General features: G+C 44.5%; 1 protein-coding gene and 1 long non-coding RNA gene across 3 annotated transcripts in view; one reads left to right on the top strand and one right to left on the bottom strand.

Annotated features, from left to right (window-relative positions):
- LOC137333024 (non-POU domain-containing octamer-binding protein-like) overlaps positions 1-21,342 on the bottom strand; it is a 44,949-nt gene extending 23,607 nt beyond the window's left edge. Inside the window, exons 1-5 of one of the 2 annotated variants that reach the window (XM_067997105.1) lie at positions 21,236-21,342; positions 20,659-21,016; positions 9,385-9,686; positions 2,753-2,848; positions 1,510-1,706 (exon numbers count right to left, since the gene is read on the bottom strand). In XM_067997105.1, the coding sequence (XP_067853206.1) occupies positions 1,510-1,706; positions 2,753-2,848; positions 9,385-9,686; positions 20,659-21,012 (949 nt within the window). In that variant the 5' untranslated portion in view covers positions 21,013-21,016; positions 21,236-21,342. The remainder of the gene's footprint in view (positions 1-1,509; positions 1,707-2,752; positions 2,849-9,384; positions 9,687-20,658; positions 21,017-21,235) is intronic. The other variant, XM_067997104.1, reaches the window with a different exon arrangement.
- On the top strand, positions 20,620-22,890 carry LOC137333026 (uncharacterized). The gene is made up of 2 exons (XR_010965781.1): positions 20,620-21,108; positions 21,249-22,890. It is a non-coding gene; the product is annotated as an uncharacterized lncRNA (long non-coding RNA).
- The last annotated feature ends 3,583 nt before the right edge of the window (positions 22,891-26,473 follow it).

Here is a 26,473-nt window from a genome sequence, read left to right as displayed (position 1 = left end):
GAAGGTTAAGGGGAGATATGATAGGCATTCAAAAATCATGAACAGTTTTGATAGAGTAAATAAGGAGAAACTGTTTCTGGTGACAGACGGATCTCTAACACAGATTTAAGGTAATTGGCAAAAGAACCAGAGGAGACATGAGGAAAACATCTTTTATACAGCGAGTTGTTACAATTTGGAATATATTGCCTGAAAGGGTGGTGGGAGCAGATTCAGTAGTAACTTTCAGAAGGGAACTGGACAAAAACTTAAAAAGGGGAAAAACGTGCAGGGAAGAGGGGGTAATTGGATACCTATTTCAAACAGCCGGTACAGACGTGAAGGGAGGGTTTCGGGGGGGGGGGGGGGGCCTCCATCCACCCGAGCGGATAGGTGGGGGGGGGGGGGCCTCCATCCACCCGAGCGGATAGGTGGGGGGGGGGGGGCCTCCATCCACCCGAGCGGATAGGTGGGGGGGGGGGGGGGCCTCCATCCACCCGAGCGGATAGGTGGGGGGGGGGGGGCCTCCATCCACCCGAGCGGATAGGTGGGGGGGGGGGGGCCTCCATCCACCCGAGCGGATAGGTGGGGGGGGGGGGGGGGGGGGGGCCTCCATCCACCCGAGCGGATAGGTGGGGGGGGGGGGGGGCCTCCATCCACCCGAGCGGATAGGTGGGGGGGGGGGGGCCTCCATCCACCCGAGCGGATAGGTGGGGGGGGGGGGGGGGGGCCTCCATCCACCCGAGCGGATAGGTGGGGGGGGGGGGGGGGGGGGGCCTCCATCCACCCGAGCGGATAGGTGGGGGGGGGGGGGGGGGGGCCTCCATCCACCCGAGCGGATAGGTGGGGGGGGGGGCCTCCATCCACCCGAGCGGATAGGTGGTGGGGGGGGGGGCCCTCCATCCACCCGAGCGGATAGGTGGGGGGGGGGGCCTCCATCCACCCGAGCGGATAGGTGGGGGGGGGGGGGGGGCCTCCATCCACCCGAGCGGATAGGTGGGGGGGGGGGGGCCTCCATCCACCCGAGCGGATAGGTGGGGGGGGGGGGGGGGGCCTCCATCCACCCGAGCGGATAGGTGGGGGGGGGGGGGCCTCCATCCACCCGAGCGGATAGGTGGGGGGGGGGGGGGGGGGGCCTCCATCCACACGAGCGGATAGGTGGTGGGGGGGGGGGGGGGCCTCCATCCACCCGAGCGGATAGGTGGTGGGGGGGCCTCCATCCACCCGAGCGGATAGGTGGTGGTGGGGGGGGGGCCCTCCATCCACCCGAGCGGATAGGTGGTGGGGGGGGGGGCCCTCCATCCACCCGAGCGGATAGGTGGTGGGGGGGGCCTCCATCCACCCGAGCGCCAAACGGGAAGATAAACCGCTGGCGTGGGAAAAAGAGGGGAAGGGAGAGAAAGAACAAAAGTGGGAAGAGAGAGCACACACAAAATTCAGTCACAGTTTGCATTCATGATCTCTATCCAGCAACAGTCAATGCCCTTAGGCATGCAGCAGGAAAGAAAATTTGCCACCTTCTCAACCCACCTTGCCTCATCAGCATGACTTGGTGCTCATGTCGCGCGGCTTCCAATTCTACTTCCAGCTTCTCTCGTGCTTCCTTCACATTTCTATCCACTTGCTCCTGCTGTTGTTTCTCCATTTCAAGCAGAGCCTTCCACCTCATGGCATATTCATACTCAAATGACCCATGCTGGGCAAATCGGGGTGGCTGTTCCCGTTCCCTTAAAAAAAAATCATAAAACAGTGATAATTGGAGGCTTTAAAAATATATAAATTCCTACTGATAGCCATCACCCTTACTGCCTAAGTAACAATGTTGATGGGGTTAGCTTAGTAGTGACTATTAAAATAGTAATATTATTCCACTCAAGTTGCTAAGTGCCAGCTAACTGGCAATTTCACTGCAATGCTCAAGTTAAAGCGGTCTATGACTTATGACAGAGAAGACTAATCTTGTCTCTAAACAAGAAATTAAGGATTCATTTTCTTTGACCTTTTCTTTGTTTATTCACGCCACGTCAGCCATGAGGCAGAAAGATGACCTGCTCGCAAGCTCTGCCAATACCATTCCGTTACCAACTCATGAAAAGTAAAGAATGGCCCAGTTGAGTCTACATGCGAGTTCCACACCTCCCCGTTTTAGATAAAGAACTCTATGGAAGGGAGTATAATGGAAACAGATAGACCAGATGTCCACATCACACTGCATTAACTTATTTAGCCAAGAATTACTTCAATTTGTTTATTTTGACAGGGCTAAAATTTTTACAGGAGGGCTCTTTCTGCACCCCCCCCCCCACCCCCACCCTTAAATTTCACACAGCTATTTTCGTGCGAGTCCGTAGATGTGACAATTCAATTGGGTTTTATTTTTGTAATGAAACGGCATCATAAAATAAAGAAGTGAAATACTTATAGCAACATGCTGCTCTTTTACTCTGTGCAGATGCATGCAGTCACTAATGATAGTACTGCATTCCCCCAAAACAGCCCATTAGGAACTGAACCTGTGCCTACACGTTTATTTAGCACACCAAATCACTCAGCCAGGCAAATGCTACATAGGAAGTTTCCTAATTTATTCACGGCCTCTATATTTTAGAAAGTGTTCTACCAATGCAAGCCCAAAACAAGACAGATCTTCAATACATTGCTGCAAGCATACTCCACCTAGCTGAAGTTTTAGAACACTTTGTGGTTCATTTCAGAGAAATTTTAAATGGGGAGGGAACAGAAGGTTTAAAAACAATTTACAGTCAATGCATACTTGTGATAGTGTTGATTTTTCTGGACAAGTTTCTCTGCAAGTCCATCTTCATCATCACATTGATCAAAAGGTTCAACTGTCACAGGTCTTGGAAACCTAAAGGGAAAAATGCAATAAATACTAGTTTAATGAGGACTTCAGTTTTATTATAAATAACGAATGGTACATTAAGAGTTACATTGACAAATGTTTCTCATTGCATAAATTTCTGAATGTTCCAGCCCAATGTGTTTTCTTAAGAAAAACTCCAGTAGCCACACCTACTTAATCACCTGATTGGTCATCATCTCCATTTAACCTGTTGAAAACTGAGTATCAGTAAGGAATAAAGAGAATTTCATAAAAGCTTTTGTTCAGAGAAGCCATGCCAGCTTTGATCCTAAACTATTGACTTGACACATGAACTGTGGTCGGGCCAAAATTGTCTTCTGCCCAATTATCTTACAAATGTGGCTCCAAGTTCAAGTGGGAAGCATCAATGCAGCGGTGGGATTTGTGTGCGCAGCGGGAGGGGGGGGGGGGGGGGGGGGGTGGGGGGCGGTGGTGGTTTACAAATCACATTAGGATGTGTTTCAAGTTAACATCCACTAACTGATTTCTGAGGATTGTTAACAAATTTGAAATTAAGAAAAAGAAAAATTTAACTTTGGAACTGAGCAAGTAGGTTGATTTTTTTTTGGTTGATTTTTTTTTAAGGTTAGCGGGTGCCCGATACTCATGGGAAAAAAACCCACGATGTTTGAGCGCATCTGAACCAAGCGAGAAACCGACATTTGTAGAACCTCTTTTTGCCTAATACAATATGCATACTTCTCCCCAAAAGGAGACATTCCACTTGGAAGAAAGCTTAGACACAGACTAGCAGAGCTTAAAGACCCCAAGCTCGCAGAGATCTCCCTTCTTGTGGATAGAAACTACAGCTGCTCTGTAATCCTGAGAGCATGTATAACAGGAAGACATCCTTTAAGGACAATTGGTGGTTCCTAAAAGCTCATCAAAACCACTGCAGTATCTCTTCCTTCCTCCCTCACCATGACCACAAAGGAGATTCCTGGGACCACTACCGAAACCGGTCAAGAATTTACCCAGTATTTTTTTTTTTAAAATAACGCAACCTCTCTTCTGTAGAAGAGAGGACACTTCATTTTTCTTGTAAGTCACTATCGTCACCGACAAGCTGACTGATCCCAGTCAGTTAGCCTATTCTCCCCTTGGCGGGGCTGTACCTTTAATAGGGACGGCTGTCAACCAGCTAGGGATCAAACTATTAGTGAAAACCTGCCTCACTACAATGCTCATGGCTCACCCCACCCCAGCTTAAACACTGACTCCAATGCCATCGTATACTTGAGCTCTTCGATGAATTACTGCCCGAGCAGAGTGGACTTGTCCATTATAGGTAAACCTTTAGTGGATATTGCATATTTCCATAACTTTCCCTCTCCACAGGGGAGGGGGCATGCTTGGGACAATCCACCAAAGATTGCTGGGAAATAGGGATCCATCATGTATGATTCGGTTCTGTAGGTGCACCACCCTCCTCTTCCAGTCATGGTGAATGAAGCCATGGGATAAAGGGGGGCAGTAGCAACATGGATACAGAATTAGCTAAGTGACATGAAACAGAGAGTAGTGGTGAATGGTTGTTTTTCAGACCGGGGGGGGGGGTGTACAGTGGTGATCCCCAGGGGTCAGTGCTGGGACCACTGCTTTTCTTGATGTATATGTTAATTACTTGGACTTGGGTGTACAGGGCACAACTTCAAAATTTTCAGATGACAAATCTTGGAAGGGTAGTAAACAGTGAGGATAGTGATAGACTTGAAGAGGATATAGACAAGCTGGTGGCATGGGTGGACCCATGGCAGGTGAAATTTAATGCAAAAAATGCAAAGTGATACATTTCGGTAGGAACGAGGAGACGCAATATAAACTCGAGAGCACAATTGCCAAGGGAGTGCAGGGACAGAGAGACCTGGGGGCATATGTGCACAAATCGTTGAAGGTGGCAGGGCAGTTTGAGAAAGCGGTTAAAAAAGCATACGGCATCCTGAGCTTTATAAATAGAGGCATAGAGTACAAAAGCATGGAAGTCATGATGAATTTTTATAAAACACTGGCTCGGCCACAACTGGAGTATTGTGACCAGTTCTGGGCACCGCACTTTAGGAAAGACGTGAAGGCCTTAGAGGGTGCAGAAGAGATTTACTAGAATGATTCCAGGGATGAGGGACTTCAGTTACATGGATAGACTGGAGAAGCTCGGGTTGTTCTCCTTGGAACAGATACGGTTGCGAGGAGATTTGATAGAGGTATTCAAAATCATGAAGGGTCTAGACAGAATAGATAGAGAGAAACTGTTCACATTGGCAGAAGGGTCAAAAAGCAGAGGACATAGATTTAAGGTGATTGGCAAAAGAACCAAAGGTGACATGAGGAAAAACGTTTTTAATATATAAACGCAGTGAGTGGTTAGGATCTGGAATGCACTGCCCGAGGCGGTGGTGGAGGCAGATTCAGCCATGGCCTTCAAAAGGGAACTGGATAAGTACCTGAAAGGAAAACATTTGCAGGGCTACAGGGATTGGGTGGGGGGAGTAGGAGTAGTTCGATTGCTCTTACACAGAGCTGGCACGGACTCAATGGGCCGAATGGCCTCCTTCTGTGCTGTAATTTTTCTATGATTCTAATACTCAGGCTCACAATGTAAAATTCCTGCTACAATAGCAATTGGTATGATGGTCTCCAGTTTGCTGAGCACCACTTCAAGACCCAGGTGGCTATTTGGATGAAAATGCCCTGCAGTATGTTGCTTTGCTGTAAACAATCCTTCCTCTTCGGCCACTTTGGGTTCACCAACTTCTGCGCAGTTAGGTTGAGTCTTGCAAAGATGGCCATCACTATAACCAATTCTCAATTACAAAACAGTACCACCTTCTGTGAATCTTAACTGATTGGATGGTCCTTGGTCTCTGTCCTTGGACCAGGCCTTCTCACAAAAGGCCTGGTCCTAGGACAGAGATCTGGCACAAAAAAACTTCTGCCTTAAAGAACAGGATGTATATTCTTAGAAGGCCAATGGCTTTTATTGTGCACTTTGGAACACAGTTGGGACTGGCTTTATGGCTTGCTAAATCTGCTACGTTTAAGAAACTCTCTTTCCTCCACCCCCTCCCAAAATGCTTTTGCCATGTGGATCGCCAATCTTCAGCCATACATGACTCCAGGTCAATAATCACAGGATTCTCTTAGTTTGATAACTGACAAGTTGTTGCAGTTGAGCCGATTAGAGCAGGGGTTCCCAAAACGAAGTTATCAGAGGCGTGAGGACGACAGGCTGGATTATCGATCCCTTAGTGTGATTTTTTGCTTCAAATTTGCTCCATTTGTTTAATTTTATTCGAAGTCCATTCTGTGTGTTTTCTGCACTCAACAGCAGGAGAGATACGGAGGTGGTTAGTAATGTTATGGCAGCACTCTTTCCACCTCCTAAAACCAGGAGACACAGATAAGGTGCTCTCCGTGGCTTGGCTCAGTAGTGCAATGCTAATAGTAGCCAGGAAATTTGAATCCATTGTTTAACTGCAAACTTGGACAAGCAAACTCTGCCAGCCAACAAATTTCAGAAGAGAGACCACCCCTAGCAAGACAATCAGTACGTTGTCCGGGCTGAAACGTGAAACATAATCACTTGGGCAAGGTACGGGAGAATGGTGGTGCCTATGGAACTGCACCCCAGTGTATGTTGCTATCTTCAGGAGGTAAGAGTAAAAAAAAACGGGGTTGGGGAGGCAGAAACTGTGGTAAATTAAAAATCATCTGTCTTGTAATAATGTACAGTAACAGAACCTCAATTTTTTTTTATTTGTACTGTTTTTGTAACTGTTCTACAGGGGGGAGATGAGTGAGAGAATTTATCCATTTGTGAGTAAGATGTTGCGTATGCATTTTTGGATCATTTTCACTGTATATTAATGAGTTTGTTTTCAAGCCTGTGGAAAGACAGTCCTATTCAATTATGCAGCTACTAGCACAATGCCATTAGTAGAGCCTTTAAAGTTTTTTGGGGGAATGCCTTTTTTTGTTAAAGAATTGGGGACAGCGGAGAGGTCTTAAGCAATATGTTATGTTAGCCAAGAAAATAAAATTCTCTTATTCAATGCAAAAATACTGTATCTTCGAAAGTGGGGGATGGTGAGGTGCGCTTGGGACATAAATCTCCGAAGGGCTGCTCCGGAAAAATGTTTGGGAACCTCTGGATTAGAGCAGCCAGTGAGATGTGTCTCTGCGGCAACTTCCCGACCAAAACAACTGGAAAACAAGATCTAGTCAGGGTTATATCACTCCCATTGGTGTCCGCGGAATTTTTCTACGCGAGTTGTCTAACAGCTATCTCATAACTTTACTCCTCTGTAAAACAGCGGCTTCGCAGCAAAAAGAAGAACTTGTTTGAAGCTTTCATAAAGACAATATTAAAGACTTAAAAGACATCTTGACTAACCCATCTCCATATACCACTCTAAAGCCGGTTTTGAGCCAACTTTGCTAAGGCAGTCAAACTGAGGTACATTAACCGAGGATGGTAGTTTTTTCTTAAATTTGTTCGTGGGATGTGGGCGTCGCTGGCAAGGCCGGCATTTATTGCCCATCCCTAATTGCCCTTGAGAAGGTGGTGGTGAGCCGCCTTCTTGAACCGCTGCAGTCCGTGTGGTGAAGGTTCTCCCACAGTGCTGTTCGGAAGGGAGTTCCAGGATTGTGACCCAGCTACGATGAAGGAACAGCGATATATTTCCAAGTCAGGATGGTGTGTGACATGATGGGGAACATGCAGGTGGTGTTGTTCCCATGTGCCTGCTGCCCTTATCCTTCTAGGTGGTAAAGGTCATGGGTTTGGGAGGTGCTGTCGAAGAAGCCTTGGCAAGTTGCTGCAGTGCATCCTGTGGATGATACACACTGCAGCCACAGTGCGCCGGTGGTGAAGGAAGTGAATGTTTAGGGTGGTGGATGGGATGCCAATCAAGCGGCCTGCTTTGTCCTGGGTGGTGTCGAGCTTCTTGAGTGTTGTTGGAGCTGCACTCATCCAGGCAAGTGGAGAATATTCCATCACACTCCTGACTTGTGCCCTGTAAATGGTAGAAAGGCTTTGGGGAGTCAGGAGGTGAGACACTAGCTGCAGAATACCCAGCCTCTGACCTGCTCTTGTAGCCACAGTATTTATATAGCTCGTCCAGTTAAGTTTCTAGTCAATGGTGACCCCCAGGATGTTGATGGTGGGGGATTCAGCGATGGTAATGCCGTTGAACGTCATGGGGAGGTGGTTAGACTCTCTCTTGTTGGAGATGGTCATTGCCTGGCACTTAAGTGGCAAGTAACATTCGCGGCAGACATCAGTCCAAGCCTGGATGTTGTCCAGGTCTTGCTGCATGCGTGCTCGGACCGCTTCATTATCTGAGGGGTTGCAAATGGAACTGAACACCGTGCAATCATCAGCAAACATCCCCATTTCTGACCTTATGATGGAGGGAAGGTCATTGATGAAGCAGTCTGAAGATTGTTGGGCCTAAGACACTACCCTGAAGAACTCCTGCAGCAATGTCCTGGGGCTGAGATGATTGGCCTCCAACAACCACTACCATCTACCTTTGTGCTAGGTATGACTATAGCCACTGGAGAGTTTTTCCCCTGATTCCCATTGACTTCAATTTTACTAGGGCTTCTTGGTGCCACACTCGGTCAAATGCTGCCTTGATGTCAAGGACAGTCACTCTCACCTCACTTCTGGAATTCAGCTCTTTTGTCCATGTTTGGACCAAGGCTGTAATGAGATCTGGAGCCGAATGGTCCTGGTGGAACCCAAACTGAGCATTGGTGACCAGGTTATTGGTGAGTAAGTGCCGCATGATAGCACTGTCGACGACACCTTCCATCACTTTGCTGATGATTGAGAGTAGACTGATGGGGCGCTAATTGGCCGGATTGGGTTTGTCCTGCTTTTTGTGGACAGGAATACCTGGCCAATTTTCCACATTGTCGGGTAGATGCCAGTGTTGTAGCTGTACTGGAACAGTTGATGTGTTACCAGCTAATCTGGGAGGAACTAAAACTCAAACCTTCCACTGGCCCACCTCCTTGTAATTTTCTTTGCAGCTAATTTTAAACAAGGCTATCCACACAAGAATTGAAATTGGCTCTGATTTTTCTCCTCCCTGACCCATGAGCACTTGGACCAATTATAGTACTCAATAGTATCATAGTAGGTACAGAACAGGGGGAGACCATTCAGCCCATAGTGCCTGTGCCGGCTCTTTGAAAGAGCTATCCAACTAGTCCCATTCCCCTGTAAATTTTTTCCCTTCAAGTAATTATTCAATTCCCTTTTGAAAGTTACTACTGAATTTACTGCCAACTGAGATCAGCTAACAAAGCCAGGAATGTAACCTGGCATTATCTGGTCTATAGAGCTCAGCACTACAGCAGATGGTGTTTTTACCCACTTGCCCATTAGAAGATGCAACAGTGGACTTTTATTAAAGTGAGCCGAAATAGATAAAACTACATTAAAAGCTAAGATCAAAATAGCATTCCTGCCTGCAACCTCGGCACAACAATGAATCTTTATGCTCATTACTTACGCTGTCAGTAAGAATGCACCATCTGTACATCTGTCCAGAGCCTTGCGCGCAGCAGGTTTTGCTGCAAACTCCACAATGCCTTTGCCAGTTGGTTTCCCACGGTCATCTACTATCACCACTGCTCTCTCCACTGGTCCAAAGATAGAGAACGCCTCATCCAACAGCTCATTCGATACAAACTGAGGAAGATTCTTCACTGTGAGAGCAGCACCATGTGTTGCAAATCGAATTCTTATCTGCCTCCCTCTTAGTGTAGTATCATCAAGTTCTGCCTTTGCAATTTCAGCCAGGGTTCTAGTTTCCTGCAATCAATAAAGTAAGCGGGCATTAATTTTCAGTAGTTCATCAATTAAAATGTTGCTCTAAAAATTCTAACACCCCGCCGCCCCCCCTCCACCCTCCCTCCAGGACCAAGAAAATAACCTCAACTCTAGTCAGGAATTGTACCTCTGCTTTCAAAATGGAAAATTTATTCTCAACGAATATACATTCCCTTGAGGAATAAAAACTCCGTGGGAAGTGATCCAACCGTGGCTAACTAGACAAGTTAGGGGTAGTATTAGATTAAAAGAAGAGGCTTACAATGTTGCCAAAGAGTAGTGAGCCTGAGGATTGGGAAGGTTTTAGAAATCAGCAAAGGATGACCAGGAAATTGATTAAGAGGGAGAAAATTGAATGAGAGTAAACTAGCAAGAAATATAGAAACAGATTACAAGAGCTTCTACAAGCATGTAAAAAGGAAGAGATTAGCGAAAGTAAATGTTGGTCCTATAGAGGCAGTGAGAGGAGAAATTACAATGGGAAATAAGGAACTAGCAGAGATGTTAAACAAAAATTTGTATCTATCTTCACAGTAGAAGACACAAAAACATACTTGGAACAGTGGGGAACAAAGGATCTAATGAAAGGGAGGAACTTAAAGCAAGATTAGTAAAGAAAACATATTAGGGAAATTAATGGGACTAAAAGCCAACAAATCCCCTGGGACAAATGGCCTACATCCTAGGGTTTTAAAAGAGGTGGCTGCAGAGATAACGGACGCATTGGTTTTCATCTTCCAGACTTCCCTAGATTCCAGAATGGTCCCCATGGATTGGAAGGTAGCAAATGTAACCCAGCTATTCACGACAGACAGACAGACAGACAGGGAACTATGGGCCAGTTAGCCTGACATCAGAAGTAGGGAAAATGCTAGAATCTATTACTAAGGATGTAGTAACAGGGCACTTAGAAAATCATAATATGATTAGGCAGAGTCAAGAGTTTTATGAAAGGGAAATCGTGTTTGATAAATCTAATAGAGTTGTTTGAGGGTGTAACTAGCAGGATAGGTCAGAGGGAGACCAGTGGATGTAGTATATTTAGATTTTCAAAAGGCATTCGATAAGGTGCCACACAAGAGGTTGTTACTCAAGATTAGGGCTTGTGGGATTGGGGGTAATATATTAGCATGGATTAAGGATTGGTTAACGGACAGAAAACAAGAGTAGGAATAAATGGGTCATTTTTGGGTTGGCAGGTTGTAGTTAGTAGGGTGCCGCTGGGATCGGTGTCTGGGCCTCAGCTGTTTACAATCTACATTAATGACTTAGATGAAGGGACTGAGTGTAATGTATCCAAGTTTGCTGACGATACAAAGCTAGTGGGAAAGTAAGCCGTGAGGAGGACGCAGAGACTGCAAAGGGATATAGACAGGTTAAGTGAATGGGTGAGAAGGTGGCAGATGGAGTATGTGAAGAAATGTGAAATTATCCACTTTGGTTAGAAGACTAGAAAAGCGGAATATTTTCTAAAAAAAATGAGACTAAGAAATGTCAGACAGATTTGGGTGCCCTTGTACACAAACCACAGAAAGTTAACATGCAGGTACAGCAAGCAATTAGGAAGGCAAATGGTATGTTAGCCTTTATTGCAAGGGGGTTGGAATATAAGAGTAAGGAAATCTTGCTGCAATTACAGAGGGCTCTGGTGAGTCCACACCTGAAGTATAGTGTACAGTTTTGGTCGTCTTACCTAACATAGAAAAATTTAATGGCAAAGAAGCAGGCCATTTGGCCCACCAAAGGAAGGATATACTTGCTTTAGAGGGGGTGCAACAAAGGTTCACTAGATTGATTCCTGGGATGAGAACGCTATCCTATGGGGAGAAATTGAGTCGAATGGGCCTATATTCTCTGGAGTTTAGAAGAATGAGAGGTGATCTCATTGATCTCAGTGTAAGCACATTCCTTATAAAGTGAAGGGCAAGGCTGGTAGAAGTAGGGAACCTTGGATGACTCGGGAGATTGAGGCCCTAGTCAAAAAGGAGGCGGCATATGACATGCATAGGCAGCTGGGATCAAGTGGATCCCTTGAAGAGTATAGAGATTGCCGGAGTAGAGTTAAGAGAGAAATCAGGAGGGCAAAAAGGGGACATGAGATTGCTTTGGCAGATAAGGCAAAGGAGAATCCAAAGAGCTTCTACAAATACATAAAGGGCAAAAGAGTAACTAGGGAGAGAGTAGGGCCTCTTAAGGATCAACAAGGTCATCTATGTGCGGAACCACAAGAGATGGGTGAGATCCTAAATGAATATTTCACATCGGTATTTACGGTTGAGAAAGGCATGGATGTTAGGGAACTTGGGGAAATAAATAGTGATGTCTTGAGTGTACATATTACAGAGAGGGAGGTGCTGGAAGTCTTAACGTGCATCAAGGTAGATAAATCTCCGGGACCTGATGAAATGTATCCCAGGGCGTTATGGGAGGTTAGGGAGGAAATTGCGGGTCCCCTTGCAGAGATATTTGAATCATCGACAGCTACAGGTGAGGTGCCTGAAGATTGGAGGGTAGCAAATGTTGTGCCTTTGTTTAAGAAGGGCGGCAGGGAAAAGCCTGGGAACGACAGACCGGTGAGCCTGACATCTGTAGTGGGTAAGTTGTTAGAGGGTATTCTGAGAGACAGGATCTACAGGCATTTGGAGAGGCAGGGACTGATTAGGAACGGTCAGCATGGTTTTGTGAGAGGAAAATCATGTCTCATGAATTTGATTGAGTTTTTTGAAGGGGTAACCAAGAAGATAGATGAGGGCTGTGCAGTGGACGTGGTCTACATGGACTTTAGCAAAGCCTTGGACAAGGTACCGCATGCTAGGTTATTACATAAGGTTAAATCTCATGGGATCCAAGGTGAGGTAGCCAATTGGATACAAAATTGGATTGACGACAGAAGACAGAGGGTGGTTGTAAAGGGTTGTTTTTCAAACTGGAGGCCTGTGACCAGCGGTGTGCCTCAGGGATCGGTGCTGGATCCGCTGTTATTTGTTATTTATATTAATGATTTGGATGAGAATTTAGGAGGCATGGTTAGTAAGTTTGCAGATGACACCAAGATTGGTGGCATTGTGGACAGTGAAGAAGGTTATCTAGGATTGCAACGGGATCTTGATAAATTGGGCCAGTGGGCCGATGAATGGCAGATGGAGTTTAATTTAGATAAATGTGAGGTGATGCATTTTGGTAGATCGAATCGGGCCAGGACCTACTCCGTTAATGGTAGGGCGTTGGGGAGAGTTATAGAACAAAGAGATCTAGGAGTACAGGTTCATAGCTCCTTGAAAGTAGAGTCACAGGTGGATAGGGTGGCGAAGAAGGCATTCAGCATGCTTGGTTTCATTGGTCAGAACATTGAATACAGGAGTTGGGATGTCTTGTTGAAGTTGTACAAGACATTGGTAAGGCCACACTTGGAATACTGTGTACAGTTCTGGTCACCCTATTATAGAAAGGATATTATTAAATTAGAAAGAGTGCAGAAAAGATTTACTAGGATGCTACCGGGACTTGATGGTTTGACTTATAGGGAGAGGTTGGATAGACTGAGACTTTTTTCCCTGGAGAGTTGGAGGTTAAGGGGTGATCTTATAGAAGTCTATAAAATAATGAGGGGCATAGATAAGGTCGATAGTCAAAATCTTTTCCCAAAGGTAGGGGAGTCTATAACGAGGGGGCATAGATTTAAGGTGAGAGGGGAGAGATACAAAAGGGTCCAGAGGGGCAATTTTTTCACTCAAAGGGTGGTGAGTGTCTGGAACGAGCTGCCAGAGGCAGTAGTAGAGGCGGGTATAATTTTGTCTTTTAAAAAGCATTTGGACAGTTACATGGGTAAGATGGGTATAGAGGGATATGGGCCAAGTGCAGGCAATTGGGACTAGCTTAGTGGTATAAACTGGGCGACATGGACACGTTGGGCCGAAGGGCCTGTTTCCATGTTGTAAACTTCTATTCTATGATTCTATGAAACGTATAAGATTCTTAGAGGGCTTGACAGGGTTGATGCTGAGAGGCTGTTTCCCCTGGCTAGAGTCCAGAACTAGGCGCCATGGCCTCAAGATAAGTGGTCAACCATTTAGGACCGAGATGAGGAAAAATTTCTTCACAGAGGGTTGTGAATCTTTAGATTTCTCTACCCCAGAGGGCTGTGGATGCTGAGTCGGCAAGTATATTCAAGATTGAGATTGATAGATTATCGGACACTAAGGGAATCAAGCAATAGGGCAAGTGGAGTCAAGGTAGATCAGCCATGATCTTACTGAATGCGGAGCAGGCTCGAGGGGCCTTATGGCCTATTCCTGCTCCTATATCTTATGTTCTCGCAACAGAATGGCTCCTGACCCTCTTTTCCAAGGAATTTGGAAGCACAAGTTCCAACAGGTCATCTCTATTCATCTTACCCCGGCAGTGAAGCAACAGTTTCTGGCCAACATCTCTAGTCTTGGACTAGATTACAACTCTAAGGGCAGAATGGGGAAAATATTGGAAGGATAAAATCATCGAAGTCCAGTGAGCCTGGTCTTGCCTTCTTATGCCAGGCTTGTGCACCTAGAAATTCTGTTTTTGCACCGAAGCACAGAGGCACCCAGCAGAATCTTCAATTGTACATATCTCCTCCCAGAAAAATAGTATTACTGCAACTACTGCTTCTATACACCTTCTGGAATACAAAAGGGAGGAAGTTATGCTTCTGTTGTACAGAGCCATGGTCTGACCCCGTTTGTAGTACTGCATTCAGTTGTGGGCACTGTTCCTCAAAGGATATATTGGTCTTGGTGAGGATGCAATGCCGATTGACCAGAATGATACCAGGGCCTAAAAGGGATAAGTTATGAGGACACTATCTGAAGCTGAACCAGACTGTTCGTAACCATGGCGTCCTATTTGACCCTGAGCTTCCGACCCCATATCCTCCATTAATAAGACTGCCTACTCCCACTCCCGAAATGTCGCCCGTCTCCGCCCCTGCCTCAGCAACCCTCATCCGTGCCCTTGTTACCTCTAGTCTCAACTATTCTAATGTTCTCTTGGCAGGACTCCCAACTTGCACCCTGTGTAAACTTGAGCTCATCCAAAACTTTGCTACCCGTATCCTAACTCGCGCCAATCCGCCATCACCCTTGTGCTTGCTCACCTACATTGGCTCCTGGTCTGCCAATTCCTCAACTTTAAAATTCCCATCCTGGTTTTTAAATCCCTCCATGGCCTGGCCCCTCCCGATCTCTAACCTCCTCCAGCCATAAAACCCTCAGATATCTCTGTGCTCCTCTAATGCTGGCCCCTTGCACATCTCTAATTTTCATCGCTCCACCATCGTGCCTTCAGCTGCCTAGGCCCTAAGCTCCAGAATTCCCTCGCTAAACCTCTCTCTCCTCCTTTAAGATGTTCCTTAAAACCTACCTCCTTGACCAAGCCTGTCTTAACATCTCATGATGTGGCTTGGTGTCAAATTTTGTTTGAAGCGCCTTGGAACATTTTACGTCGTCAAAGGTGTTATATATAAATGCAATTTGTTGTTTGCATTTGGAACATGGACATTTAACGTTTGAATGTTCATTGGAAGAGGCCAACTGTCCTTTCCTCGGATACTGGTCTCCAGCGTGAAGAGGTTTTTTAAAAAAATTAAAACTGCCACACCCTCTGCTCTGATGAGCACAAGACAGTTGGGAATGGCTGCGAGTGCCAAATCCTGAGTTTGGGAAATTTCCTGTAAGGATGCCACATCCACTCATTCCCTTTTGAGGACAAACTTTTCTGGGTGACTTGGCTCTTATCATTCAAGGAAATTATTTCCATATCTGTCATTGTTGACGCTGTAGTGGTCTGAGATATGTGTTACAGCTAGGAATGCGTAATAGACAGCATACACCTTAAGCCAACATATATATGTATATACACATATGGTAGCTAGAAGCAATGAATTTGAGAACTGACAATAGTTAAGTAAAATCACAGTAATCGTTTATGATGGATGTAATAAGAGACCTAAAACTTAAGTATTATTTTACGTGTTCCAATGTGGGGCACCCCTCCGTTAAGATAATATGGCATGAGAGTTTGGTCACACGGTGTCACCAGCGCCCATTGCGCCATCTCCAGAGTGGAACTGGTCCACTTTCAGGATTGAGTGGGGACAACAATGAGGTTCAGTGAATGTTAAAGCAGATGGTCACATCTAATACTGCTGGATTTTTAAATGGGAGCCCTGAAGCTTCAGTTCTCCCTTAAATCTAGCTATTATGGTCTTTTTAGTCTGAAAACAGTGTTCCTGGGATGCAAAGTCTTAGGCAATTTGGGTCAAAGCACATTAAGCACGGAGTTCTAAGAGGCCTCCAGCTTAGCATCCAGTTGCACGAGAGCTGAAGGTGCTCTGAAAGGTATTAGCTGATTTGGCTTTTCAAGGCCTTTGGGAACTCCAGAAGCAGATGTGACATTGCCCCCTTGTCAAGGTCGTCTATTTTAGTGGGCATACCTTAATCTCACTCTGCCAAAGGTAACGAGCCAGTTGTTGAAACAGTTATCAGTTTAGGACACGTGCCATTTTACAGTATATAGTTAATACATTTCAATGGTACAACCTCACATGTCATGTTGTCACATGACTAGCTATTGGGCAGTAAAGGTCAACTCCCGATTGTAAGAGATATGCGGTCTGCTTATGGGAGATCAGTGATGCTGAACCCAGACCATCAAGTGCAGACCCAAAATTTCTAACAATACTTTGAACATAATGCATTCCACTGTCTCCCTCTCGGGTCGCCACAATCAACAAGAAACCACTCAATCGACATCAGCTACTGGACCCACGGGTGAACGTGAACCTTGATATACCAGGAGTTATAAAAGCCCAACTGGTTCACTAACATCCGCACGACTCCAGTCCCATGCTACATGGTTGACTCTTAATGCCCTCTGAAGTGGCGTGACAAGCCACCCAGTTGCAATGCAACTGCTTCAAAAAGGCAGCCCACCACCATTTTCTCAAGTGGTGCAAACCCCCAAATATAGGATTTTTAAAAATCTGTTCCATGCTGCTGAAGATATAGCTCCCCACATTCTTTATGCAGAGTTAAATTACTCTATAATGATTTACATAAGCTATATAGAAAAAAAAACCGCTGTAACCTAAGTGGCTGTACCATTACCAGCATGTAACGGACTTTCGTTACAGCAAGAAAAACAAAGAATAATATATGCAAAAAATTCAGCTGGTAAAGGCAAGTATCTTCAACCATAAAGTCCCAGCGAACATCAACTGTGTAACATTTCAACTGATCTCAACCATAGCGGTTGGAAGGTACTCAATATCCAAGTTTGTGGGGGGGCAGGGGGTTGGAATATCCTAATCTCTATCCAGCAACCCCTGCTGGAAAGTGTGTATTCAGACACCAGGTGATAACAGGATCAGACCCAGCTATAATTCTCCACACAGTAAAACAGGCTGCCAACACTTAAAGTTTATACATTAAGAATGACCACTTAGGTTAGGTAGGGATTAATAAAGTATTCCCATACCACTTCTCCCCTTCCTAACTTGGGGATTTTGAGGCCAATTGTAGTGTCTAGTACCTTCCTTACTGAGGTCCCCTAAATCAGACTGTGGAATCTGTCTGGTCTTTATGGTTCAGCAACTCACTGAGCAAGGGTAATTTACCAATAGTGAATGGCAAAGTTGGATTAAAACCAAAGATTTTTGAAGTACAAATGTCCAATGCCACACCTCTTAATTCACCTCTTGCCACTTGTTAAATGCCTTTAGGACAAGAAAGGGGTAGAAAATTGGAAGTATTTCATGTGCTGGGCAATGACCCCCACTTTACAATTTACCTGGAACAACTTGAAGAGGATAACATGGTCTAATGCATAATTTGTTATCTCTGATGTAGAAGGTTCACATCAGGTTCTGGCCAAGACAAAATAAGGCTGAATTATATAACTGACCAATTTCTAAATATACTACGAATCAGAAGCCATCTTAAAACCACTGAATTGTTTTTGTTGTTTAAAAAGCCACTATTCAAGAACTGATATCCACAATCGACATTTCCAGTTTATGATCCAGGGTAGATGCTGAGGGGATGTTACCCCTCATGGGGGAATCTAAAACTAGGGGGCATAGTCTCAGAATAAGGGGTTGCTCGTTTAAGACAGAATTAGCAGGAATTTCTTCTCCCAGAGGGTCGTGAATCTTTGGAATTCTTTACCCCAAAAAGCTGTGGAGGCTGAGTCATCGAATACATTCAAGGCTGAGTTAGACAAATTTTTGATCAGCAAGGGAGTCAAAGGATATGGGGAAAAGGCAGAAAAGGAGTTGAGGTAAAAATCAGATCAGCCACAATCTCACTGAATGGCAGAGCAGGTTCAAGGGGCAGAATGGCCTGCTTCTATCTCTTATGGTCTTATTAATGCTATTCGGGAGTCTAGTCGGGAGTATTCCTTTAAAATAGCTAATTTAACAAGAGGCACGAGGTGAATTAAGGGGTATGGTGTTGAGACATTTGTGGTCTAAAATTCCATAACCTTAACCTAAGTTTGCAATTCGCTATTGGCAATGTATCATAATAAGTACAGCACAGGAGGAGGCCATTCAGCCCATCGTGCCAGTGCTGGCTCTTTGAAAGAGCTATCGAATTAGTCCCATTCCTCAGTTCTTTCCCCATAACTCTAAATTTTTTTCCCTTCAAGTATTTATCCAATTCCCTTCTGAAAGTTACTTTTGAATCTGCTTCCACCATGCTTTCAGGCAGTACATTGCAGGTCACTACAACTAGCTGCTTAAAAAATTATTTCCTCATGTCTCCTCTGGCTTTTGCCAATCACCTTAAATCTGTATCCTCTGGTTAACAACCCTTCTGCCACTGGAAACAGTTTCCCCTTGTTTACTCTGTCAAAACCATTCATGATATTTAACACCTCTATCAAATCTCCCCTTAACCAAATCTCTGTTCTAAGAACAACCCTAGCTTCTCCAGCCTCTCCACATAACTGAAGTCCCTCATCCCTGGCACCATTCATAGAATAGACTCAGAACAGTTACAGCACGGAAGGAGGCCATTCGGCCCATCATATCCGTGCCGGCTCTATGCAAGAGCAATCCAGCTAGTCTCACTCATCGAATCAAAAGGGGTACGGTGTTGAGACATTGTAACCAATGCTTTATAAAGGTTTAGCATAACTTCCTTGCTTTTGTACTCTATGCCGAAAGCTTGTGATTTTAAAATAAAATTGTTGGACTATAACCTGGTGTTGTAAGATTCCTTACATCTATTAATAAAGCCCAGGATCCCATGTTTTTTTAACTGCCTTCTCAACTTGTTCTGCCATCTTCAAAGATTTGTGTATGTGCACCCCCAGGTCTCTCTGTTCCTGCAACTCCTTTAAAATTGTACCATTTAGTTTATATTGCCTCTCCTCATTCTCCCTAACAAAATGCATCACTTCTCTGCGTTAAATTGCATCTGCCATGTGTCTGCCCATTTCACCAATCTGCCTGTGTCCTCCTGAAGTCTGTTACTATCCTCCACATTGTTTACTACATTTCCCAGTTTTGTGTCATCTGCAAACTTTAAAATTATACCCTCTATACCAAAGTCCATTCATATAGATCAAAATGAGCAGTGGTCTCAATATGGACCCCTGGAGAACACCACTGTATACTTCCCTCCAGTCTGAAAAACAATCGTTTTCTGTCCCCTAGCCAATATTGTATCCACACTGCCCCTTTTAATCCCACGGGCTTTAATTTTGCAAACACGTTTAATATGTGGTGCTTTATCAAATGCCTTTTGAAACTCCATACACGTCAACTGCACCACCCTCGTCAATCCTCTCTGTCACTTCAAAGAACTCAATCAACTTAGTTCGACATGATTTTCCTTTAACAAATCCATGCTAACTTTCATTTATTAGCCCATACTTATCCAAGTGCCAATTAATTTTGTCTTGTGTGTATGTCATAGGCGGCACTTAAAGTTGAGGCAGTCAGCAATGGAGGCAAAACCCTCTGATACAAAAAAAAGTTTTATCACATCTCAAATGTCCCAATACACTTCACATACAATGAATGACTTATGAAGCAAGAAACTTATGTGGATAATCTGCCAGATAATCTGTGTACAGAAGACCTCACAAACAGGTACGAAATAAACAATTAGTTAATGTTTTTGGTGGAAATGTTGAGCGAAGAATTTTGGTCCTAACTCCCAAGCTTCATCAAATAAGGCCAGGGAACAGGCAAATGGGGTCTTGGTTTCAAGTCTCAGCCATACAATGGCATGCAGTTTACATCGGAAACTTTCAAAAACAGAAATCAAGTTCATATATTGGAATAATTAATATTGCCTAATTTTTCAGCTTTTAAAAAATACAAACTCGAAGGGTCAGGTTAACGTTTAGAAAATTGAAACAGGCATACCCTCCAACTTTGAAAATACTGCGACAAGGAGCTATGCTTATCATTTCCAAAAAAATCAGTTGATCTGAGATTTTGCTTTTTTCGTATGTACAAACAGACCCTCTCTTCGACTAATACAAATTAACCAGTTATAACAGCAGAAAATGCTTTAAAAAAAATTCGCAACGCATCAACCAGCACTCTGGAGGGAAAAAGAGGATAACATTTCGGGCCTTCGGGACACCAATAGCCTTTTGGGTAAAGACCGTCGCCAGAATCCCATTCTGATAGAATATTTTGTGTTAAAATCCTGTAACTTTTCCCTTTACGTAAGCTGGTTGTATTATTTCCTGCATTCAGATTTTTAGTACTCCCCCTGCCCCAATCATTTATTTTTAGGTAACTATTTAAAAATGCAACAATACTCCAATCTTGGCCAATCCTAACATTTATTTCCGTATCGGTTTGCGTAAGTTTATGTAACGAGAGTCTCGTGGAAATAGCTGTTAAATATGTGGGGGAGGGGCAGAGAACAAAGACCGAGGAGGCACAGGAGCCCGCACTCACCAGCCTGATGAAGCCGAACCCTTTATCCTTGTTGATGAAGATCTCGGACGGCTCTCCGTATTTGTCGAACATCTTCTTGAATTCATCGTCGGTCACATCGTTGGGCAGATTGCCTACGAACAGGCGGCAGCGCTGCGTGTAGGTCTTCTCGCCGGGTTTGCGGAAATTGGTCATGTCGACGGTGATTCCGGGCCCAGCTGGGGACCGGTCGCCATGTCTGGAGGCGGACTGGTGCTGGTGATGGTGGTTGTTGGCGGCTCCGGGCCCGCCTTGATCCTGGCGGTATTCCCTCTTACGCGGGCTGCTGTTGTCGGTGCGGCTCCTGCCGCCGGATTTCTGGATGTGATCTTGCATGATTCTGAGATTCAAAAATAAATCTTAAATCTGAAAATTTAACGGAAACAAAACGGAAGAAGAAAAAAAAATCCCGCCACCGCTCAATTCTTTTCGGTGAGACCTTTTTTTTTTGCGTAATTCTTTATAAGATTTTAAACATTTTTGCACACACTGTAGGAAAATGATGCGTTATGTATTGTAACTATAATTGTGCTTTTAGTTTAATTTGATTTTTTTTTACCTCACGATCTCAGGCCGCTGCGCTTCTGACGAACAAACGAAAGCCGCGAAGAGCGCGAGGAGAGGACGCTGGGAGAGAGAAAAAAAATCCGCACGTCAACCTAACTTTAAAAAGATGACGTATTTTTCCCGCCTCTCGATCGTTGATTGGTGAATTCTGTTGCATTGATGACGATGCATTTTGGCGTCACAATGGGAGCACGGCAGCCGTTCGGTTATCATTGGTCAGATCGCCGTCACTCAATCTCCAGGCCCAGCACGATCACTTTCGTATGAGTCGATGGTCGGCATGTGCTCGGCTCTTGTGCCATTCGCAGCGCGGGCGGAGACTTAAGAGAATGACTATTCTAATGCCTTTTATTTACTTGAAAGTGGAGCCAAACATTGCAAAAACAACGAGTTATGATTAAGAATTAGCTGCATCTTATCCGATAGAATTATTTCAAGATTTTTGAGGATTTTTTTTCATGATTGAACATTGAGATTTACACAAATCAAAATAATTACTAGTTTTGCAATTGCAAGAGTTTTGGTTTTTCTAGTGAGGGAGGTTTTATTTTTTTTCAAAATCGAGAAGGCAAAGGAGAACTTTGAAGACACATTGTTTTATGATGAGAACTGCAGTGTAGTGGGGAATTTGTTCATTATAGAGTAGGGAAAGGACTATATACATATAATTTACAGCACAGGAACAGGCCATTCAGCCCAACAGGTCAATGCCGGTGTTTATGCTCCACACGGGCCTCTTCCCACCTTACATCATCTAACTACCAATGTATCCTATTCCTTTCTCCCTCACGTACTCATCCAGCTTCCCCTTAAATGCGTATAACAGGAACATTGTTTTCAAATCTTGCCTCTCCTGCCTTTCTGATGTAAGGAATCTTACAACACCAGTTTATAACAACAATAACCTGGTGTTGTAAGATTCCTTACATTTGTCCACTCCAGTCCATCACCGGCATCTCCACATCATGCCTTTCTGATGGCAGTGCAACTTACATTTCTATAGAGCTCTGCATGAACACGAAGACCTCCAAAGAGCTTTGCATTGAAAAGGGAAAACAGCCCATACTGATACTGGCAAGATGGGTCTCTGCTCTTTTTTCCTGATCTGTGCAGCTAGGGGCATAGATGTTCCCTGGGGCAAAGGTTAGGAAAATCAGCCTGAATATATTTCAGAAAATATAATTAAATCTTACATATTTCTACATTTTATTTTTAAGTGTTGCTGAATGTTTTGCCTCACAGGTTTCTTTGTGTCTGAGAAGCGTGCCACTACACTATACAAATCAATTCTCCAGCTTTTTCTATTGGGCTTTCTTGCACTTTTTCTATTGGGCTTTCTTGCACTTTTTCTGCTTTCCCGTCTTGTTTTGTTCACACCCACTGCATGGTCGAGGTTATGCTTTTGATGTATTTAACACTTTTGACTTGGTTATGTATTCCCATTGCATTGTGTATGTACAAGTTGAACTGTCAACCACTTTCTCCTTTTTGCTCCAATAGTTCACTTGTGCATGCTTGAACTCTACTTGACAACCTGCATTTACATACCACCTTTAATGTAAAAAGTCCCAAGATACTTAACAGCCATAATCAGACAAAAATGAATGTCAACCCAAATAAAGAACCATTAGGAGAAGTAACCAAAAACATGGTCAAAGAAGTGGGTTATAAAGGAAGAGGAAGGTAAAGAAGCAAAGGGGCTTAGGGAGGGAATTTCACAGTGTGAGGCCTAGACAGCTGAAGGCACAGCCACCAATGGTGATGTGAAGGGAGGGGTGATGCACAAGGAATATTTAGGAATGAGATCACATGTATACCCATTCACTAGAAATGTTCCATTGTCTTATAAACAATGAGAATGGAATCATAATTCTCACTCATGCATTTAGTTGATTGGACCATTTGTTTTATTGATGCCCTGTTCCTAGGGATTTATTTTAAATTCCACAAGCTTTCGGAGGCTTCCTCCTTCATCAGGTGAACAGTGTGGAAATTGGTGCTGTAAAATTGTTTACAATTGTCAACCCCAGTCCATCACCGGCATCTCCACATCACCTGTCCTAGGGAACACACTTGTGGACGATATTTGTCATACTGGCATTGGGCTTACCCAATATCACCCCATTGGCCCAAAAAAAATAAAGCCAGCAGGTGTTGCAGTCGAGCCTCCATATCACCCAGCACAGCTACTACAGCCTCACTTAAGGTAAGCTTAGATAAATTATCTTTTTCTAGCCATTCAGTCCAACTTCAGATAATCAAACTTTTGTATTCTTTAACTATTCACATTTCCCTCCAGCCTTTAGTCCCCTTCTGGCCTCTGACATTTAACTTCAGGTCACAAAACCCAGTGGCTCCCCACCAGACCTCCCCAGTACAGCATTCCAAAGTTGGGCTTCCAGGCCCATCATGACTCCCCGTTGGGATCCCACCTTATGCTATTCTTCCCCGCACCCCACCACCACTTGCATTCCTGTCTTCTCCCACCACAAATCAAAATGCTGGTCCCAATTGCTCTTCCTTCTTCCTGTCAGCCCCACTCCCACTTCTGTTGCAGTCATGGCCCATCTGCCCTGCTCTGAACCATTTTCAGGGCCCGATTCCCCAGCCTTTCTGCCTTGCTCGTAGTCTTTCTCCCTTGCTCCAAACCACCTTTCAGCCCTATACTCTCTTCTGTTGCAGTCTATCTGCCCTGTATCCAGCTGGCCCCACTTTTTCTATGTGGGCATAGCCTTTCTAGGAACCATTTTCAGACCCCACTACTGTTGCTCCCACAGTCCTTCTTTCCTATGTCCAGCCAGTCCTGCTCATAGGCCACACTCCCAGCCCTTTTGCCCTACTTCTTTATCGTGGCCTTCTAATCTGTGCCTCATTAAATTCATTCCACTGAATTGTTACAATAATTTGTTGATGACTAAATTGATTCCAGTCAATTAATTAAATAACGTGTGAGTAAGTAAATGGAATCCAGCCAATACATTTCATTATTTGTACCTGAGTTAATGGAATTCAGTTTATTCCTTTCATCATTTCTGGCTGAGGGAATGGAATCCTAATTTTTCCAATGACACCAAGCTCACCTTGATTACTGACTACCTCACTGAAATACTAACTACCCACATTTACAGGTCCAGGTTAGACATGGCCCGTGGGGACGGTCGCTCCAACTGTCTGCCTCTCTTCCGTGGCATTCTCCGCACCCAGGTGTCCCTGGAGAAGGAACAAGCGATGTCTGCCGGTACGCTTGAGGCTTTCCACGACCGGTGGGCACTGCAGGGACTGGAGTGCATCCTTGATCAGTATAATAAAATTATTTGATTGTGGTTATTTGATTTTAAAATAAAAGATGACACCCTAACTCCCCCTTATAAAAGGGGGCTTAAATTTAAAAAAAATATCCACAACTACTCACTACATCTCTGTACCTTTTCACCTTGTTTAGTACTTTACCTCAAATATACTTCACAATTGTCAATTCTTTTTTCTACTTTCCCGAAATTGCTCATTACCCCACAATACATCTCACTTCCTCAGGCTCCTAAACTATTAAAACATCAACCCCTCCCAAACACCACATCCTTTCACTTACCGACACCATTCTATTATCATATCTTTATAAAGTGTTATATTCTCTGATTTCCCATCAGCAAGGCAATAGGAGAACTAGTAACTATACATTAAAAGTTTTGCTTATGCCACACATTTCCTGTACACATTAAGCTTACTTCCTGTGTCACAGTTTTGAGTTATACTTGTTATAATGGCAAATCCCTTACCAAAGCTTCCCCACCTGGCCATACCTTCCACTACCTACCCTGTCCAAGACATGACGTCATCAGAGTCATACATTGGTCTTCCCCACTACTGCACTGTAACCTTCTACTCCTTCAAGCACCTCAATCTGTTCTATCCCTCTCATCTCTCCTTTAAAATCCTCATTGTCTACTGCCCCCAAGCCTCGCCCTGAGTTTCGCCACAAAATATCTTTCCTTCTTTCTTCCCTCGGCCTCTGTACTAAGTAACTCCTCTTCCGAGGTGATTTCAATCTCCATCTCAGCTCCCTTTGCCCTCTCTCCTTCGAACTCACTGCCCTCCTATCCTCTCCAAACTTCTCCATATTTACTCTCCTACCCTTATTCATTATTGTCTATGGTCTCTCCACTCCTGTGGTCTCAATGGGTGACAAGGTTATCTCCAACTACTTCCTCATTATCCCTTACCACCCTTCCATCCCACTCCTTTGCATCTGCTTCGGGAAAAAACCTCTCCCCCAAGTCACTTAAAACTATACTGTCGAATTCCATACTGCCTAGCTTTTGGCCCTCCATTTGCCATAATACTCTACAGCTTTTGATTTGCTCAACCACTCCTTCACCTCCACCTTTGATGCCCTTGTCCCCAGCAAAACCTTCACCGTCTCCCATTCTAGTCAGTCCCTCCGGTGGAGCCCCTATCTTTCCTCCCTCAAGTCTCAAGGATACCTGGCACACATCTAGCAGATCTGGCTCAACCACATCAAGCTCTATCAGTCCTCTGCCAAAACTGCTCACTACTCCAGGATTGTCCATAATGTCAAAAACAACCAGATTGCCTATTCTCTGCTATCAAATGCCTCCTTAAACCCTTCTCACTTGATCCCTCCTCCTCCCCTCCAACAACGTGTGAGGAGCTCATGAATTTCTTTGTCTCCCAAGACAGTGACTATCTGTTCAGCTGCCTCTGCTACTTCACGTTCTCCACTTGCCCACTAAGCCAAACCTCCCCCTACTCCCATCCCAACCTTAGCCCTGGACCCTTGCCTCTCTCTACATTCTTGCCCATCTCCTCCATCCTCTGCAAGCTTATCTTATCCATGTGACCTACCTCCTGCTTCTTTGACCTCATTCCCACTAAACACTTGATCACCCGACTTCCTTTTTTAGTCCCCATTTTAGTTCATTAAGGGGAGCATAAAGATATCCTGTTGTTAGCAAGGACCCGAGGAGCTTGGGAATAAATGAGCAACCTGCCGTGCCCAGGTAGCAATGCTACATTAATTTGGAGGTCAATAGGTTTACCAACATGGCTGTGTGAGGTGATTGACCCCAAAAAGACTTAAGTTTTCTAACACAAGTATCATTGAGGAGGTTTCTTTGAAAATTAAGGATATACAAGATGGTATTTTTGACACTAAAGTTCAGTCTTCTGTCCTCAGTTCCTAATTTAATTTTAGTTCTTGTTTTAGTAGTAG

Source organism: Heptranchias perlo, chromosome 15, assembly GCF_035084215.1.
Source record: "Heptranchias perlo isolate sHepPer1 chromosome 15, sHepPer1.hap1, whole genome shotgun sequence".
NCBI lineage: Eukaryota > Metazoa > Chordata > Chondrichthyes > Hexanchiformes > Hexanchidae > Heptranchias > Heptranchias perlo.
The sequence above is the reverse complement of the archived record's forward strand: the minus strand, read 5'-3'. Positions and strand labels throughout refer to the sequence as shown.